We start from the raw sequence: 18,499 nt of genomic DNA, 5'->3' as shown, positions 1-18,499 counted from the left end.
CTACAAAGAACTTTTCTATGCATAATGCTTATAAAAGTTCAGATCCTCTCCATAAAATAGGTTTCACACAGCAGAATTACACAAAGGCTATGGAAACTTTAGGACTTTCCAAAGTGGCTGTGTGTGTTTATACTGGCATCCACGGTGCAGAAAGCCAGCCCGTCTTTGCCAGGAGCGCTAAGAATCCTAGAGTGCCACACCCAGTGGACCCCTCTGAGAGCCTCCAATCGCGTCCTCCCCATAAGAATACCGAGGCCGAGGCCCAAGGAGAGGTGATGAGCCAAGAAAAACCGTGGGGGCAGTGACGCTAGAGAATGGATTCTTGCTCCAGGTCAGGAACCTTCTTCCTCTGCTACCCGCTTGCAAACCGCGAACCTGGACCTTATTCTCCAGAGCTTTCCTGGGACTGTCATTGAGTATCGGCCCTTCTCACGCTCCCCTCCCAAGCTGGTGGGGAGCTGCTGAGAAATTAGCCAGGAGGTCACCTGGGCCATTGCAAGATTTGCCCCTGGTGACGGGAAAGGCCATTCCCACCGCCCCAAGGACTTTGGAGCGCGGGTGCCAAGGCGTGAGTGGCTCCCGCGACTGACTCCTGCGCGCTGGGACCCCGCCTGTCTGGTCCGCAGCCGCACCCCCAGCTCAGGGCCGGAGAGCCAGTCAGTAGGCGCTCAATAAATTCTACCGAACAGATGCACAGCCACAACCAGGGTGCGAGCTGCAGCCCAAAGGAGTCTGCTGGCGTTTTGAGCGTCTTGAAGTTATCGTTTGGAGCTGTTTGAAGGGGTGTTTGTCCGGGCGCTTGGCCGAGGGTGGGGGTCTCCCGGCCGGGCAGCAGCCTCTTGCCTGCCAACCCCAAACTCCCGCAGGAAGGCAGTCTGTCTGTCCGGCTGGCTGGCAGGTCTAACATGGACTTTCTGCCAGCCCTGTGCCTACCGGCGTGATCCAAGGTGCTTGGCCGGGGGCGCAGGGTGCCGAGGGCCCGGGTGGGCAGGGGCTGGGCCGAGGTAGCCCCGGGGGCCGGAGCTCTGCGGGGACGCGCGGGGACGGGGCGGGGCGCCCAGGGCTCCGCCAGGCCCCTCCCGCCCCGCGCCTGCACTGGCCCGCGGAGCGCGCCGCCCCGGGGCTCGGCTGTCGCTGCCCTGCGCTCGGCCGGCGCGGACGCCGCTGCACACCCGCTCTCTCGGCGCCCCAGACCCGGTAAGTCGAGGGCTCCCGCCTCCAGGCTCCTCGCCCGGCGCGCGGGTGTCCCAGTCGGGCGACCCTGAGGGGACTCCAGGGACCGGGTCTCAGCCCCCGGGCGCGCAGCGGGCGCCCCAGGCTGGAGGCGCCGGGACCGCTGTAGTGGGAACCGGAGAGATGGCTCGGCCTCCTGCCTCCTTTCCCTCCACCCGTCTTCACTTATAGAACGCATGCATAGAAAAACATTTCACCCTCGAGTAACAACAACATTTTCCTTTATGATTAAATTACAGTCATTCCTGTGGAAAATTTGGAAAATACCTAAGAGCATCCAGAGAAAACTAAAACCGCCCACCACCCCAGTCCGCACTTAGTTTCAAAGACCTCCAGCTCGGGCAATACTTGCATACACACCCGGCCTCAAAGGGAACTTCTTTAAAATTTTGAACAGGAAGATTCTTAGGCCTTGGCATCTCCCGGGGGGAAGAGGCATGGGACACGGAGAACATTGTTGGTATCTGATCTTGATTGTAGTAACTGGGGAAAATGTGGAAATTTTGGAAGAAATTTGACCGAGTAGCAGCCGTGTGTGTGTGCCCAGTCTATTACGTTACAGCGCCCCGACCCCGGTGTTTTCAGACTGCTATATATGAACTGACAGTTTATTTTAAGTTCACGTTTATGGACGCTCCCAGCTCCGTTAACAAGGGCCTTGTCAGTAACCAGCGTTGTCATTACCGTCGCGGTTGTGGGCAACTCTGCTGCGATCACACAGTTGATTTAATTCCCGTGTGATGAGTGAGTTGCCAGAAAGCGCCTTGACTCTGATCTACAGATTTCTAACGAGGGGCAAAACCTTCTGCCGTCTCTGCCCTGCCATGCTGCTCATCAGAGGTAGGCTGAGGATGGGTCTGAGGAAGGCATTCTCAGTTTCCAGAATATTCAGGTATGTCTTGCTTTTGACAGGCTATTAGAAAGTGGATTGTTTGAAAATAAAGTTCACTTTGAAGACATCAGAGGGACTCACTCCTGTCGTCTTCCGTCTCTGAAGGTAGAGCTGGTGAGACAGTTTCTGTGTGGTTTCTGGGATTTCTGGTAGTTGAATGGGACATTTATTCATTCATGCATGCATGCCTGCATCCCATGAATATTTACTGTGCTCCTATCATAAGCCAGACACTGTTCTAGTCCTTGGGGTACATGGGGAACAACACACAGAAAGATCCCTGTCCTCCAAAGCTTACATTCTGGTGGAAAAGACAAACAATAAGTAATGACCACAATAAATAAGAAAACTATACTGTATCAGCAGGTGATGAAAGGAAAACAGAGTAAGGGTTCCCAGAAGCAGGGGAGAGGGATGAAAAAATGCTGTGTTAGTAACAATTCCTGACTGCCTTAAACCTTTTTAGGAATAGAGTGGCTTCCAGATACATATATAACTATATTAATATAAATTTTAATATACAAAATAAATAATACTAATAGAGCAGATAAAAATAGTTTACATTTTATTATATAAAAAAATACTATGTTGAAAGAGGTTTTCATTTGGTTACCCACCAATTTATTTCCAGTGTATTATACTTTATCAATTATTTACTCTCACGTTCACCTAGTCGTATTGCATCTAATACTTTGCATTTTCATTTAATTTGGCAAACCTGCAGGGAAACATTCTGAGTCCTGAGTGCGGTCAATGTGAGGGAGACAGTCTTTGACCTTCCTGAGCTCCTAGAAGGAAATGCCCAGACCAGTCTACAAATTATTACCATACAAGTTAGAATGAGTAGTATAGACAAGGCGCTATGAGGGGTAGAGAAGAAGGGCAGGGACATCTGGATGGGGGCTCACACACAGGTTGGCATAGCAGTGGGCTTTTGGAAGACCAGTAGAATTTCGACAAGCAAGTATAGTGGGCATGCCTCTCTCGCAAAGAGAACAGCAAAGGCAAGAGATAGGAAAGCTGTGGGTTTGTTCCATGCCTCATAAAACCCTGTGGTATAGTCGGGGTAGCTTCCAATAGTCTCAGTTTTCAGATGGGGAAACTGAGGCTCCTGAATTGATTTAATTTGCTGAGGGTGAGATTCCATCTGCCCTCCTTCTGTGTGACTTCATCTGCCTTCCCAGAGTCTGGGAATCCTGCGGTCATCCGTTCTCCACGTAAAATGCTCATCCTTTTTCCCATTTTCAGTTTGACGGGGTCCCCTTCACCAGCCCACTGGTTCGCATTTCTACCCTTCACACCCCGAAGCCCCCCTCATTCACCCACAGAGAGGTCTGGAAAGCTCTGGGTCTTATGACCAGACTCAAGAGCCACACCCCCACGTCCAGCAGGGAGGTGGCAAAAAGCCCTTTGCAGATCTGCCAGGGCAGTCAGATGCTGTTGAGACCTTGGCCACCTTAGTGACTCACTGCCTCCTGGGAGATGGAAAGTTGAGAAGATCCAGCTAATTGCCTGGAAGGGTCTGGGGGCCCCTGCTGGTCCTCTTCTGCTAGGAGGTAAATACATCTCCAGCATTTGGACACAGTGTTGCGATAAAAGATGAAAACAGTTGACAATTGCTTCCAAGGAAAGTTGGCTCATGGAATTCTTGACTGGGTAAGATCATATTGACCCAAATTAGGCTTATCCATGATTGTTTTTACCTTAATTCTGTTCCCTAAAACAAATAAGGCCTAATGATGATTTCAAGACTGGATGCTCTTTCGAGGAAATGCTTGAAGAACGCTGTTAAGAATGACAGGAATGTGATCCCCATCCTCCCTAGATAAGAAGCCAAGGCCCAGGGAGCGTGTGGTTTATCTAGGACTGAGGTGGGAGCCGGGAACTCAGATCCCTGAGCTCTGAATCTGACATTCCCGCCTCCCTCGCTCACCCCCAGAATCTATCTCTCTCAGAAGAAAGCTCAGAGTCAACCACAAGCCTTGAACTCATTTCTGTAAATACTTAAGAAAGAATGAAAGATGCAGTGCTGGGAAATTGTTCTGAAAGTTTCCAGGCTGTTATCAGTGCTGATAGATGACATAGCTGGAACATGCAGGAGAGATGCAGAAGGCATGGTGTGTCCCAGGAACAGCGTGACGTCACCCACTGTCCCCTTCTCCTCTGGGCGCAGCCGGGGTCTTACAGAATCCCAGGGTGGGGCAGGCCCAGTTGGTCTCCGTTGGCAGCTGTTCAGCTCAGCTCAGCTGCCCAGAGCCCTCTGTCCTGAGTGATTTCCAGCAGACCAGCAGCTCTGGGTTTAAGCTTGGAAGAAGAAAAAAATTGCGCTAACCTTGACTGGGGGCAGTGTCTATGCGTCATGAATAGTCTCAAACCCAGGAAGAAGCAGAAACCTCTAGAACCCCTCCCTCCCCTCTTTCTGGGCCCAACAAGGCCAGAATTTGAGAATGTTCAGCACAGGCTGAGCATCCAAGTGGCTGTGCTTGGAGTTGGGCCTCCCTGGTTCCTTTTGCCTCTGCCTCCCCCAGCCCTCTAGTCACTGTGCCTGCTACAAGAAGCCGTGGTTCTCCCTGGGGGGAGGCAGGACTTTTCTTTTTTTTTTTTTTTTTTTTTTGGTAAGGAGGATTGGCCCTGAGCTAACATCTGTGCCAATTTCCTCTATTTTGTATGTGAGATGCTGCCACAGCATGGCTTGATGATCAGTGTGTAGGTCCACACCTGGGATATGAACCTATGAACCCCAGGCTGCTGAAGCGGAGCATGCAAACTTAACTGCTACACCACCAGGCCGGCCCCTGGCGGGGAGGGGGCACTTTTAATGGCACATTTAGGTTAGAAGCCAGTGCCTAATTGGGTAGACCCAGTTTTACCTGATACAAGTGGCTGTGTCCTCAGTTCCTTTGAGCCTAAATACAGAATCCATCTCCTCTCTGCAGAATCTCTTCTCTCTGAGAACTCCCTTTTCTATACTAATAAATTGTGAGTCCATAGCGAAAAGATTAAATTTTAGACGTATTTTTGATAGGAGACATGACCTTGGGCAGGTCAGCTCACCTCTATGGAGCCCAGTTTTCTGTAGGTTAAGATTGTTGCATCAGTTGATCTCCAGATCCACTGGAGTCCAATAGTCTAAACCACGGCCACTTGGCAGCGCTTTGGCATAATAATGGAAGTGAACTTGGAAAATGGCACATAAACCGCCAGGGGACATGCAGATTGGGTTCTGTGCTATTAAGTGGACATTGCCAAACTCATTTTGAGACTCATTACACAGAAACCCCACATGACCCAGCATGCAGGCTTTGAGGGCATGGAGGGCAGTTAGCAAAAGCAATACAATAAATTAAATGTAAAGGAAGAAAAAGATTTTTCTTTGAAAATTCGGAGTTGTTATTTGAAAGGCAGTTAATTGATTTTTCTGGTCCAACATAAAGCTATAGCAGGCTCATCACAATTTCAGGTGCCAGTGTGAGTTAGGATGGGGGCTGCTGAGGTTACAGTGAAGACTTGAGAATTTCTCTCTGCAACTTCTCTTCAGATCACATCAGGGACATGTAAAAAAAAAATCTGAAAAACAAACGCAATTTGAAAATTATCCTATAAAATCATGTTTCTTCCAGGTGCCTGGCACCACAAAAGACTAATTGGTCAATTTCCTAAGGTCCCACACCATAGCCCAATGGTTCTCAATCTTGCCTACAAATTAGGATCACCTGGGAAGCTTTTTTGTTTTTGTTTTTTGCTGAGGAAGAGTCGCTCTGAGCTAACATCTGTTGCCAATCTTCCTCTTTTTTTGCTTGAGGAAGGTTAGCCCTGAGCTAACATCTATGCCAATCTTCCTCTATTTTGTATGTGGGTCGCTGCCACAGCATGGCTGACAAGTGGTATAGGTCCTCCTCTGGGATCTGAACCCGTGAACCCAGGCTGCCGAAGTGGAGCACACCGAACTTAAACACTAGGCCAAGGGGCCGGCCCCCTGGGAAGCTTTTAAACGTCTTGATGCCAGAGAGGAACCCAGAACAAGAGCATCACAGTCTTTGAGGTGGGATCCAAGCATTGGTATTTTTTTAAAGCTCCCCACTTTATTGTAACAGGTCACCAAGTAGGGTGCCCGGACCAGTAGCATCAACATCATCTGGGAACCTGTTAGAAATGCAAATTCTCAGGCCTCACCCCAGACCTTCTGGATCAGACACTCTGAGGGTGGGGCCCAGCAGTCTGCGTTTTTACCAGGTGATTCTACAGCATGCTAAAGGTTGAGCACCACTGCCTTACAGCAAGTCTGAGGATGGTTGGCCTGACAGATTTTTAAAGCTGATGTTTCTGGTCGCTTCTTTCAGACATAGAAAAGTCCATGTGGTTTTAAGTAACAGGTCTCCTCAGTGAACCCACCAATATGAATTAATTGCCGAAGTTACTCTAAGTTAACTTACTGTGTGGATCTATGGGTTCTAAACCAAGGAACGTTGGGAGATCATCTGCCGTAATTCTAGTCTCACGTTGTCACTAAGTGATAAGAACTCTTTAATAACAGTAATTCGTACCAGGATTACTTGCCAATTGTGGTCACTCTGGGTTTTTGGGAAAAAAATTGCATTATCAGCTCAAGGCCCGTCTGTTTTCTGGGGCAGGGTTCTATGCATCGATCAGTGGTTTTAAGTCATTTTGAAAGCAAATGTTGGGCACCGTGTTCAGTAGGCTCAGCTGCCCGGTAGCCTTGTGTCTTGAGTGATTTCCAGCAGACCGGCAGCGATGTGTCTAAGCTTTTAAGAAAAAAATTGTTACCAAATGATTCTTGCCACCCCGTGATTAGAATGGGGCAGAATGCAGGTTTTGTCTAAGAATCAGCACCTGGGAGTCTGTTGATCCCATGCAGCTTAGCCCCAACAGATCTCTGAGCACAGACTCAAGATCCCCGGAGATGTCAGGAAAGTCTGCAAACACGTGTTTCTCATTCACCACCAGCTTCTCCACATGGTAAAGAAGAGAGCCACACTGGTCAGCCATGGAAGAGCCAAACCTCAAACCCCAAACCCAAATCCCTGGGCTGCTCTTTCCTAACAAGGTGGAAAAACCAATACACTCACACTGGGGACACTAAGTGTGCACTGTTATGTGTCACACACTATGTCAGCCACTCTATGTACCTGGCCAGTGATCCAACAGCTGCCGATGTCAGCGCAGTTTCTCCCCATTTTATGAAGGGAAAAAGACGGGACTGAGCCGCCCTAAGGAAGCTGATCGGGGTCGTGTGGCCGGAAGGCAGCTGGACCAGAATCCAAACAGGGGAGGGAGATGTAATTCCAACATCCGAATGCTTTCTGCTCCTCCCTCGTGCTCTCTGAGCCTGTGGCTCTGGCGGGGAGACAGCTGCCCTTCTTGAAAAGGGATTCAGCTAAATCTCGGAAGGCAGCTCATCGGCCTCTGTTAACTAGATAAGTGGCTATGAAGAATCAGGCCCCAGCCGTCGAGAGGTATTAAGTTCATGGACATCTCCTGTGTTGCTGTGTGCCAGGCACCAGACTAGGGAGACTGTGGGGGACGGGGTCGGGGGACAGAGATGATGACTGTGATGAACAGGCCATGGCGTGGGTGGTGCTAACCCAGCCCCACACATCAGAGAAGACTTCAGGAAGAAGGGGAGAGCTGAGCTGAATTTTAAAGCATGAGTAGGCACCACGTCAGAGTTTCATGGGCTGAGAAGGAGGAGCAGCCTGTGCTGGAGACGTGCAAACAGGTAACAATGTGTATAGCGCTCATGAGTGGCCAACAGGGCTGGAGCACAGGATCTGGGCTAAGTGTGGAGCAGGAGAGGGAGGCAGGGCCTCTCCCATTTAGGGTCAGTATTTGTGTTGAAGACGGGGCACTATACCCTAAAGAGGGGGAGGAGCCAAGGAAGGCTTTGAGCTGGGGATTGACATGATGGGATTTGCAGCGAGGGTGACTCAGATTTCGGGGTGGATAACACGGCCGCTCAGCTCACTGAGGCATGGAGCAGGCTTTAGCAGGAGGCGTCGGGTGTTAAGTTTAAGGAGCCCGGGGCTGGTAAAGGTAAATGACTCCTTGGCAGGTTATTGGACACGCTGCTCTGGGGCTCAGAAGGGTGCCTGGGGTCATGGCCATGCAGGTGAACCTCCAGGAGCAGGTGCAATCGCCCAGGGAGAGGGCGGAGTGGGAAGAGAGGAGGGCCAGAGATGGAACTCTGCGGCGCACCAACATCTCAGGGATGGGTGGAGGAAGAGGGCGTAGGGTAGGTGCCAAGAGTCTTTACCTAGTGCTGCTTCAGTATAAGTTTGAAAATTAAGCCAATTCTACGAAGAAGTAGCTCCAGGTCCAATGTGGAGTGGAGCCAGGTTTCTGAGGCTGACATTTGTCCTCAGCAAGACAGTGTGTGATGTCACAGTCCCCATCCTAGCTGGGAAAGCCCAAGCACCATCCTCGCTCCCGCCGCGTACATTGGAATCTCTCTCCACAGAGATTCTGGCCGGAAACTATGCTCCCAAACACACCCTTCACCCTGCGCCCCAACACCTGCCCGAAGGGTGCATATGCTATACTCAACTACTTTGAAGGTCCTGAGAAATGAGTGAGACCACTTAGGTCTGATCAGCTCTCGGTGGCCTCTTCTGGGTTGAGTTTGGAGTGTGGCCTCATCATCTTGGCCCTGGGATTTTGTTTCCCAGCAGGAACTGGGGCTAGAGGCCAGCATTGTCTCAAACAAAAAAATGAGTAAAACCTGTTTTAGCTTATCAGTGATTTCAAGGCCACCTGGGTGGGGTTCAGAGCACACAAACGCCCTGACAGAATTCCAAGGCTACTTGGAGACAACTTTACAATTCCCAGGCCTGTTATATGGGTATTTAGGGACAGTGACACCCAGATTAAGGTGACGGGAAACTGTCACATGGTCCGTGAGAGCCATTCAGTGTGGGGCAGTGAGCAGAGAGGGGTTTGGTTTCTGGTGAGAGCTCTCGTCCTGGCTTGTAGATGGCCACCTTCTCGCTGTGTCCTCACATGGGAAAGAGAGATAGATCTCTCTCTCTTCCTCTTCTTATAAAGCCACAGTCCTATCAGATTAGGGCCCCACCCTTATGCCTCATTTAACCTTATTTACCTCCTGAAGACCTTATCTCCAGATACACACTGGGAGTTAGCGCTTCAACATATGAACTGGGAGAAGGGACACAATTCAGTCCATAGCACATAAACGAAAATGCACACGTACAACTCAATGTGTATATTAAAGGAACTCATTCTGGTGGTCACCTTTGGAGGTAGGAGGTGGGAGCGGTGAATGGAAATAAAAGGGAATTTATCAATTGATCAATCAAGAGAGGGTGTTGTGCAGATCCAAGGTGGCGGGTGCCATGGACTGAGGAGTATGTTAGGACATCCCTCTCACCTGGGATTTGAAAACATTGTGTGTATGTGTGTGTGTGCGTATGTGTGGGTTTTGGCCAATACATACTTTTTGATCTCAAGTTGCACTTTTCTTTTAGAAAGTTTGCCCAGGAAGTTCGCTCTCCAGCAGTGGAAACTTTAAGCCCAGGATGATCCTGTCTAACACCACGGCCGTGACACCCTTTCTGACCAAGCTGTGGCAGGGGACAGTCCAAGAGGGCGGCAACCTGTCTAGCCCAGCGCGCAGGTCCCCCGGCAATGACGACGGCAAGCTGGAGGCACTCTACATTCTCATGGTGCTCGGCTTCTTTGGCTTCTTCACCCTGGGCATCATGCTGAGTTACATCCGCTCCAAGAAGCTGGAGCACTCCCACGACCCATTCAACGTCTACATCGAGTCCGACACGTGGCAGGAGAAGGACAAGAAGTACTTCCAGGCCCGGATTCTGGAGAGCTACAGGGGCTGTTACGTCATTGAAAACGAGCTGGCTATAGAACGACCCAGCGCATACCTTCCCGAGATGGAGCTTTCGTCATGACCCCACAACCGGTTAACACTGGACAAATCCTACTTGACGATCTGATTCTTCTAGTCATAGGCCTCTTATATTCCTTACTATGTGGATACAGTTGGGTTTTTTGCTCTTGTAAGGGGTGAAGGGTGGATTAATAACACTGTTTTTCTAAAATCACATTCCTTGTATAATAGACTGTCAGCTGTGCCACAATATCTGTCCCTGCTTTGTTAATTTTAGCAGAATCCCTGAGATCATGGCCTCTGAGCATAAGAGCTGTGTGTCCCAGACTCTCTTGCAGCTAGCAAGGTCATGTGATAAAGTTCTGGCCAGTAGAAGTGGGAGTGGTGAGTGCACTTTCTTTGAAAAGGAAAGGAGGTGTCCTCCACTTCCCTTACCCCCCTTTCCAGTGGCTGGGACATGGATGAGGTGGTGAGCCAGCTTTGACTCTGGAAATGGGCAGTATGTCATAGATGGCAGAGCAAGAAGAATGTGGGTCCCTGGGCAACATCATGGAGCAGGGTGTCCCTACCTTCCTGGACCACCTGCCCAGCTCCAACTTTATGGGAAAGAGAAACCAACTCCAATCTTCCTTAAGTGACTGTTATTTTGGTTTCTGTTAAAGTAACAGAATCAATGTCGTAACTAATATACCTACCTTATGGGACTGAGACGAAAGGCGTAATATTTCCATATTTGTCACAAGCACAATTTGTCCCCCTCTTGTTATAGGACACTGCCTGTTCTGCCCTCATCACTTCTACCCTCACTACTGTGGCTTTGTCCTCCTCTTCCCTTCTTGCCTCCCACTCCTCGCTTATGCCCACCCTTCAGGAATCTGCCCCCCAGACACACATACAGACACACACACTCACGCAGAGAAACACACGCAGACACACGCTCACACCCTCAGGCACACAAGTGCACACAGAGACACATACACACACACTTCCAACTCACATATCCCAGTCTCAAAGGAACTCTCTTCCTACAGGACTGAGATGCAGGAGAAAAAAATTCTACTTCTGTAGACCAAGGGGAAGATGCTCAGCTATCATGGCAGGTGGGTGGTGCAGCCACCACCCCAACAGCTCGGGGGGAGAAGTGGGTGTGGGCAAGTGGCAACACATGGGACTTAGGTGGCAGGGCCTTTTGAGGTGACATGACCATTGTGGTCCCCAAAAGATACGTTCAAGGTGTAACCCTGGTACCTGTGAATGTCACCTTATTTGGAAATAGGGTCTTTGCAGATGTAATCAAGGTAAAATGAAGTCATTAGGGTGGGCCCTAATCCAATCTGACTAATGTCGTTGGAGAAGAGGGAGATTTGGACACAGACACATGGGGAGAACCCCATATGACGACAGAGGCAGAGACTGGAGTGATGTAACCGTAAGCCAAGGAGTGCCAAGGATTGATGGCCACCTCCAGAAGCTGGAGGACACAAGGAAGGATTCTCCCCTACGGGTTTCAGAGGAAGCACAGCCCTATGACACCTTGACTTCAGACTTCTGGCCTCCAGAACTGTAAGATGATGAGTTTCTAGGGTTTTAAGCCACTCAGTTTGGGATATTTTGTTACAGCAGCCACAAGAATCTCATGCAGAGCCTCTCACCCCACCCCAGAGACAGTGCTTCCCTCTCTGCACTCCTTCTCTTACGAGACAGGAGACTCCTCGGGAAACTTCCCTCACACACGAGAGCTGGGAAAGGGATTGTGGGTGGAGGTGGATGGTCCTGGGAGAGTTGCTCATGGCAGTAGAAGAAAGCCTCATTCTTGTGACGTGACCTGAGAATCAGAGAGAACGTGTGCCTTCGGTTTTCAGCTCTCTTCTGCAGCTACCATCTACAGCATTAGGGCTCTGTGACATCCTGAAGGCTCGCCCATTCCTGAAGAGGGTGGAATATTTAAATAAAACAGAGTTGTTAAAAACCTGCACAGAATATAAATTTAAAAGCAACAGGTAAGCACTGTTGGCCGTCCTCAGATGGACGAATTGGGTCCTGTTCCACTCCAGTCCTTGTTTTATGTAATGTCAGTTCCTCCGGGGGGCTTGGAGGCAGGGGCTCTTGGTCGGGACATTGCTGGGGCTGACCTCTGGCATAGATTACTATAGTCCTGGACATGAGTGTTTCTTTGGATCAGAGTCCTTTGAAAATTTAATGAAAGCTCTGATCCCTCCACCCGAAAAATGCACATGGACACATTTTGCCCAACATCTCGGGGGTTCCTGGGCCCCTGGAAGCCCGTTTATGACTGCTAGCGTCTCCTGGCTCCTGTGTGGGTTTCCTGCACATATTTTGAAGGAAAGGCAGGCTGGGTGTGCAGGTTTGGAGAGGGATCCAGAGAGCATGTGAGCGGCAGTGTGATTCCCAGAGGCAACTGACTCTGAGATTCCAGGCACACAGACTGGCTCTTTATCACCAGTTCCCTCCCCCCCACTGAGATTCCTGCGACTTTTAAGGCAAAGGGAGATCCCGTGAGCTTAGTCCTCTCTGTCCTTGACGGACCAGGCCTTCAGCTCCCTTCCCCAGCCCCCTCAGACCTCTTACAAGCCACAAATGTTCAAATGCTTGTTGCCATATTTTAAAATTTGGTTTAACGGGCGTAGGGTACTTGCTATGTCTAGATGATATTCTGAGCTCTTTAAATACAGGATCTCAGTGAATATTTCGTGTGCAATATTTTGTGTCCAGTGGATAGCACAATATGCCTTTTGAGGAAATAATAAGATCTTTCTTGTAAAAATTAAAGTCTTTTATCACAATCCGTGGTGTGTATTCTCTGACTCTCACTATGATACTTTTAGAAAGTGGAAGTTGGTTCTTGGGGGACTCTGATGAGGCAGTCCCAGGGGCTCGGAAAGAAGGAAGGAAGATTGCCTGTGGATAGTTAAACTCTGCTGTCAACCCCATGATGCCCACAGATAGAAAGCAACAGAGCAAAGACCAGAGGGAGACAGAGGCAGATGGAGACGGAGGCAGATTATAGAGCCTCCCGTTCTAAGGGGGAGGTTGCCGCTGCTGCTCAACTCGGGGCGTTTTCAACCAGCTGGGAATGCAGCACAGTCTTGATGGACTTGGGCGTTTTTAAAACAAGCTGGAAGTCTGGATATTTATTTAAAATCTCCTGGTTTTTAAATCTTGGCAACTAATTCAATTAAACAAACTGTGTGTGGGGGTCGGGGGGGTGGCGGCCGGCCCTGTGGCGTAGCGGTTAAGTGCGTGCGCTCCGCTGCTGGCTGCCCGGGTTCGGATCCCGGGCGCACACCGATGCACCACCATGCTGTGGCGGCGTCCCATATAAAGTGGAGGAAGATGGGCACAGGTGTTAGCCCAAGGCCAGTCTTCCTCAGCAAAAAAGAGGAGGATTAGCATGGATGTTAGCTCAGGGCTGATCTTCCTCACTAAATTAATTAATTGTTTAATTAATTTAAAAAACTGTGTAGACCAAACAAAATATGACCTTGAGCTGACTTTCTCCCAAAGACCACCAATTTATAACCTCTGCTTTAAGGAGAAAGAATAGCTCCTGGGCAGCCCCAGACCACACTTGCTAGAAAGCAGAGTCAGAGGGGACCCTGCACTGGAAGGGCTGCCCGGCCTTGGTGGCAGAAGCAGGTGGAATTGCTGGCAGCAGTCCCCCAGTTGTGGTCCCGGCCAAGGGACCCTCAGGTCCAGCCCCACCATGAGATGCTGCATAAGGTGTCTTCAGCCGGCACCATGAGTACATCCTGTTCATCTGACTCTCCCATTCAGACGCCAGGCCCCTCCCTCCATCTCTGTGGAAGAGGGCTTTACAACTCCGATTGTGCTCCTCAGACTCTTGGAACCAGTTGTAGGAACCCGCCCCTGGGAGGTGGACGCTCTCTCTGTGCAAATCAGGCCCCTGAGCCTGCTACAAGACTGAGGGTTGACCGGGGACTGGGGTAAATTAGCCAACACGAAGAATGTCACCTTTGCCTGACCTCTCTTGGAGCCACCTGGCCTGGCTGAGCGGATGGCTTTAAAACGTCTCCAGAGTAGATATGTTGTGTGCAATTCATTGGACGCTTGGCCTTGAAGAGCTAGCTCCATGAGGGTTAACTGGACCATTCACTGTCTAGTTAACTGTCACCTCAATGCTGTGGAAACTGAGGCCCAGGGAGGTTCAAGGACATGCCCAAGGTCATCGGTTGCTTAAAGGAGGAAGCCAGCGGAAGCTCTGCTTCCCTAACTTCCGGCTCTCTCCCTCCTCCAGCTGCTTGAACAAGCCGAGGACTCCTGGAGCCCTGTGGGGTGGAGAAGGAATGACGAGGCTCTGCTGGGAGGGGAACAGTAATCCCACTGGCTACAAGAGCAAAGATGTCGTGAACACCCCAGGGGAGGTGGGGCCCGTGAATTCACTGATTTTATCCTTTTGTATGCACTCACTCAACTTGATCATTTTTTATAGGATATCATTTCATAATATCAGACAATTTCCTCTCAAAAAGGATTCTAATACTCTCTGCGCTGTATCCCCAGGGGTCTGCTTAGAGAGACATAAGGTAGTCCAGTACAAAAGCCAGGTCATTAAAAAAAAAAAAAAAAACCAGCCAAAAGGAAGCCGCGTTGCAAACTATGAGAATATGGTTTGAAATATTGTTTTTGCGCTGGCTCTGAACTTCAGTTTCCCCTCAAGACACTATCCTAATTCGCTAGTAGCCCCGATAACAGTTAGAAATAATCTGACAGGCAGAGCAAACGGTTATGGATTCCACAGTCTTTGAATCCCCAGGCAAGGCCGTGCTGAGTGCAGACTAATGCCTGTGGCTCTGGAGAGAGCACGCCCTGTCTTAACTCCACGTCAGTAGACGACTTCTCCATGGGCACAAATGCGGTGTAAATACTAAAGCAGACTAAGAGAGAGAATCAGAGGCTATGAGGGCTTAAGGACAAAAGAAATGTACAGAAAGCTATGAATGAGCTGATAAGGAGTGGTAAATTCTTTAAAAAAGCAGACTCCTTGGATACATAAAACACATCTAAATACAAAAAGGAGTCAGGAGGTTTAGAGCAATTGGCCCCTCAGGTGCACTGGTGTGTCTGTCTACTTGAGGTGAGTTGAGCTGTAGCCAGGTATGGCAGATATTTCCAAAAATACTGGGTTTTTCTGCCAGTCTCCATGCGCGGAGGAAGGAACTCCGGGAGCGGCTGCCCCTGGTGGTCACGGTGAGGATATTTCTCAATGCACGGGGCGCCCTGGGCACCTGGACCCAGATGGGAGGTTGCTTGCGGCTGGGTGAGGTTCTCGGAGCGGGGTTTAGACAGTCTCAGGAAGCTAAACCTTTATTCACCTGACAAGTTCAGAGATACAGGGCCCACTGCAGGCGCTGTTGTGAAACAGGAGAATGAAAGGCTACAAAGAGAGAAGCAGGCTTCTGGAGGTGCGTTGTGAGGCGCCTCCTCTGAGCCCTCGAGCGCTCAGAATTCTTGGGGAGTTGCTAGGACCCCTTCTCCCTTCCTTTGTGCTGGAACCTGCTCACCCCCTTCCCTTACCAGGAACAACTCTTCATCATCCTTTCCAGCCCATGGAAAATGATCTCTCACCCAGACAAAAGCTCCTTTCAGTACCAGGCTGGGACCACTCATGCGATGCGTGGAGAAGGGATTCCACACCGGGACAACCTCCAGGGCCTCGGATGTTCTGATCCTTTCCTCCTCTCCCCACTGGTGAGGGAGATAGTCTCACTCTAGGGTTATGGGGATGGCTGAACACACCACAGCCAACCCTGGACAGCAGCCCAGGACTGTCCTACAAGCCCAGTAGGCACTGGAGCCTCCCCAGGAGTGGGGAGACAGGGGCACATGAGGTGACCCCATGGAGCAATTTCATGCCTTCTGACAGCCTTGCAGAATCATGGTTGGGGAGAGAACAAGGCGGCAGTTGGACTTTTCATCTTGCATGAGGTTAAAAATCTAAGCTGAGTGAATGGCTATAACTAACAAGACAAGAAATAACAAGTGTTGGAGAGGATGTGGAGAAAAGAGAACCCCCATACACTGCTGACGGGAGTGCAAACTGGAGCAGCCACTATGGAAAATAGTATGGAGATTCCTCAAAAAATTAAAAATAGAACTACCATATTGTCCAGCTATTCCACTACTGACTATTTATCCAAAGAACATGAAAATACTAATTAGAAGAGATTTATGCACCCCTGTGTTCATTGCAGCATTATTCACAAGAGCCAAGACATGGAAGCAAACCAAGTGCCCATCAATGGATGAATGGATAAAGAAGATGTGGTATATATGTGCAATGGAATACTACTCAGCCATAAAAAAGACAAAATCGTGCCATTTGTGACAACATGGATGGACCTTGAGGGTATTATGCTACTCGAAGTAAGTCAGACACAGAAAGACAAATATAGTATCATTTCACTCATATGTGCAAGATAAACAAACAAACACACAGATAATGAGAACAGATTAGTGATTACGAGAGGGGAAGTGGGTGGGAGGAGGGCGAAAGTGGTAAAGGGGCACATATGTATGGTGACGGATAAAAATTAGACTACTGGTCGTGAGCATGATGCAGTCTATACAGAAACTGAAATATAATAATGTACACCTGAAATTTACACAATGTTATAAGCCAATATGACTGCAATAAAATAATTAAAAGAAAAAAAAAAAACAGAAAGGAAGGTAGTTGGCCTCCAATAGAAGAAAAAAAAAATCTAAGCTTCATTCCCTAAGAGACCCAGCAAGTTTGGGCAATAATAAACTGTTTGGAGTGTCATAGGGAGGAGAAAGGGGAAAAGTTTTGGCTCGGCTAAGGGTCACTCGCAGCAGGGGCTGAGTCCCTGTCCCCCACTGCCCCGGCCTGCTCACCCACCCTCTCTCTCCACTGGGCACTGCCCCCTTCACACTAGACAGTTCCCCTGGAACAGGCTGCTGTCCTGGAGTTTCAAAGATACAATATAGTGGGAGGGAGTACGTGAGGCCAGCAGGGGGCTGGGTTCACCCTCCCACCCCAGGTCAGGAAGGCCTTCCCCGGACAAGGGAGAGGGCTCTGAGGTAACTCGGCGATGAAGGGCCGTAAGGCAGCATGAAGAACAGAGAATGTGTCGGGGCCAGACCAGTGGCATAGTGGTTAAGTTCGTGCACTTGGCTTTGGCAGCCCAAGGTTCACAGGTTCGGATCCTGGGTGCAGACCTACACACCGCCCATCAAGGGCCGAGGAGGAAATGAGGCAGAAGATGCATTGTCTTTTTTCACTTGTGTTCACAGGATCTTTGGGAGAAACTGAAGTAGGTGTGGAAATATTGTGTTTTGATGCAACCAGACAAGGACGAGAATATTTTATGATTCCATTTTTTTGAGCTGATCTCTTGGATCAAAGACTTTGGGGCCTTATACAGCCCTGAGACATTCAATGTGTCAATTCCTGAAGCTCATAGAGGTTATACATTTACTTAGGTCACAAGATGTCTGGACACACTGAACTTGGAACAGACTCAAAGTGGCTATGCTAACTGAGCAAAGAGCAGCCATTGACTCTGTGCCCCACGGCAGACCTGCCCTCAACTCCCTGAGACAGCAGACCACAAAACACCCCACTGCCAACATGGTACAGTATCACCGGATTTTGGAGACAGGGACGAACATTCTAGAGCAGAGTTTGGCCAACTATGGCCCTCCAGCAGAATCCAGCCTGCCATCTGTTTTTATAAATAAAGTTTTACTGGAACACAATCACACATTCATTTATACACTGCCTCAGTCTGCATTCATGCTACAGAGGCAAAGTTGAGTCCACGCAACAGAGTTCATACGGACCACAAATCCAAAAATATTAACTACCTGGCACTTTACAGAAAAAAAGTGTGCTGACCCCTGTTCTAGAACCATCCTGAATTTTTTTATTATGTGGCCAAACTAAGTTTGGCCCAGCTGAATCCCGCAGTTCTTCACAGGAGTTTTGTCTAAGTATAGAATACCAGAATTTGGATTAAAAATAATAGTAATCGTAATAACCAATAACTATCATTAGGCCCATAATTAGGCACTTGACAATTTTTTTAGTGCTTTTGTATGTGTATGTGTAAAATCCACGTATCTAACCGTTGCTGTGCTAGAAAACACGCGCTGCTCCCGCACGTGAGCATGGCTGCCTCATCAGCGCCCTCTATTGAAAGCCCTTGGGCTGGACGCCCCGGGAATCCGTCAGGGGCAGCTCCGCGGCGGTGGCCTGGTTGTTATAGCGGCCTCTCGCCAGAGGGGGGCAGAGCATCCACGGGTACCACGGAGCCCCGCAGCGCAAGAATGCTGGAATCTCCCAGTCTCTGCCCTCAGGTGGCTCCTGGCGCGCGCTTGGAGGGACAAGTCTACTGGTGTTAGCATCAGGACAGCCTACACTGAGTTACTGAATCAGTCGTTACTGGCGGCGCTGAATCAGAGGGAGAATGAATTACTGAATGTCAAAGGGC

General features: G+C 49.5%; 1 protein-coding gene across 1 annotated transcript; it reads left to right on the top strand.

Moving 5' to 3' along the window:
* Window positions 1-9,632: 9,632 nt before the first annotated feature.
* KCNE1 (potassium voltage-gated channel subfamily E regulatory subunit 1) lies at window positions 9,633-10,231 on the top strand. Its single transcript, XM_058523402.1, has one exon. The coding sequence runs from the start codon at window positions 9,676-9,678 to the stop codon at window positions 10,063-10,065; it is 390 nt and encodes a 129-aa protein (XP_058379385.1). The 5' UTR covers window positions 9,633-9,675; the 3' UTR covers window positions 10,066-10,231.
* The last annotated feature ends 8,268 nt before the right edge of the window (window positions 10,232-18,499 follow it).

Source organism: Diceros bicornis, chromosome 27 (genome assembly GCF_020826845.1).
Source record: "Diceros bicornis minor isolate mBicDic1 chromosome 27, mDicBic1.mat.cur, whole genome shotgun sequence".
Lineage (NCBI taxonomy): Eukaryota > Metazoa > Chordata > Mammalia > Perissodactyla > Rhinocerotidae > Diceros > Diceros bicornis.
Note: the sequence above shows the minus strand (reverse complement) of the source record. Positions and strands in the feature narration are given on the sequence as shown.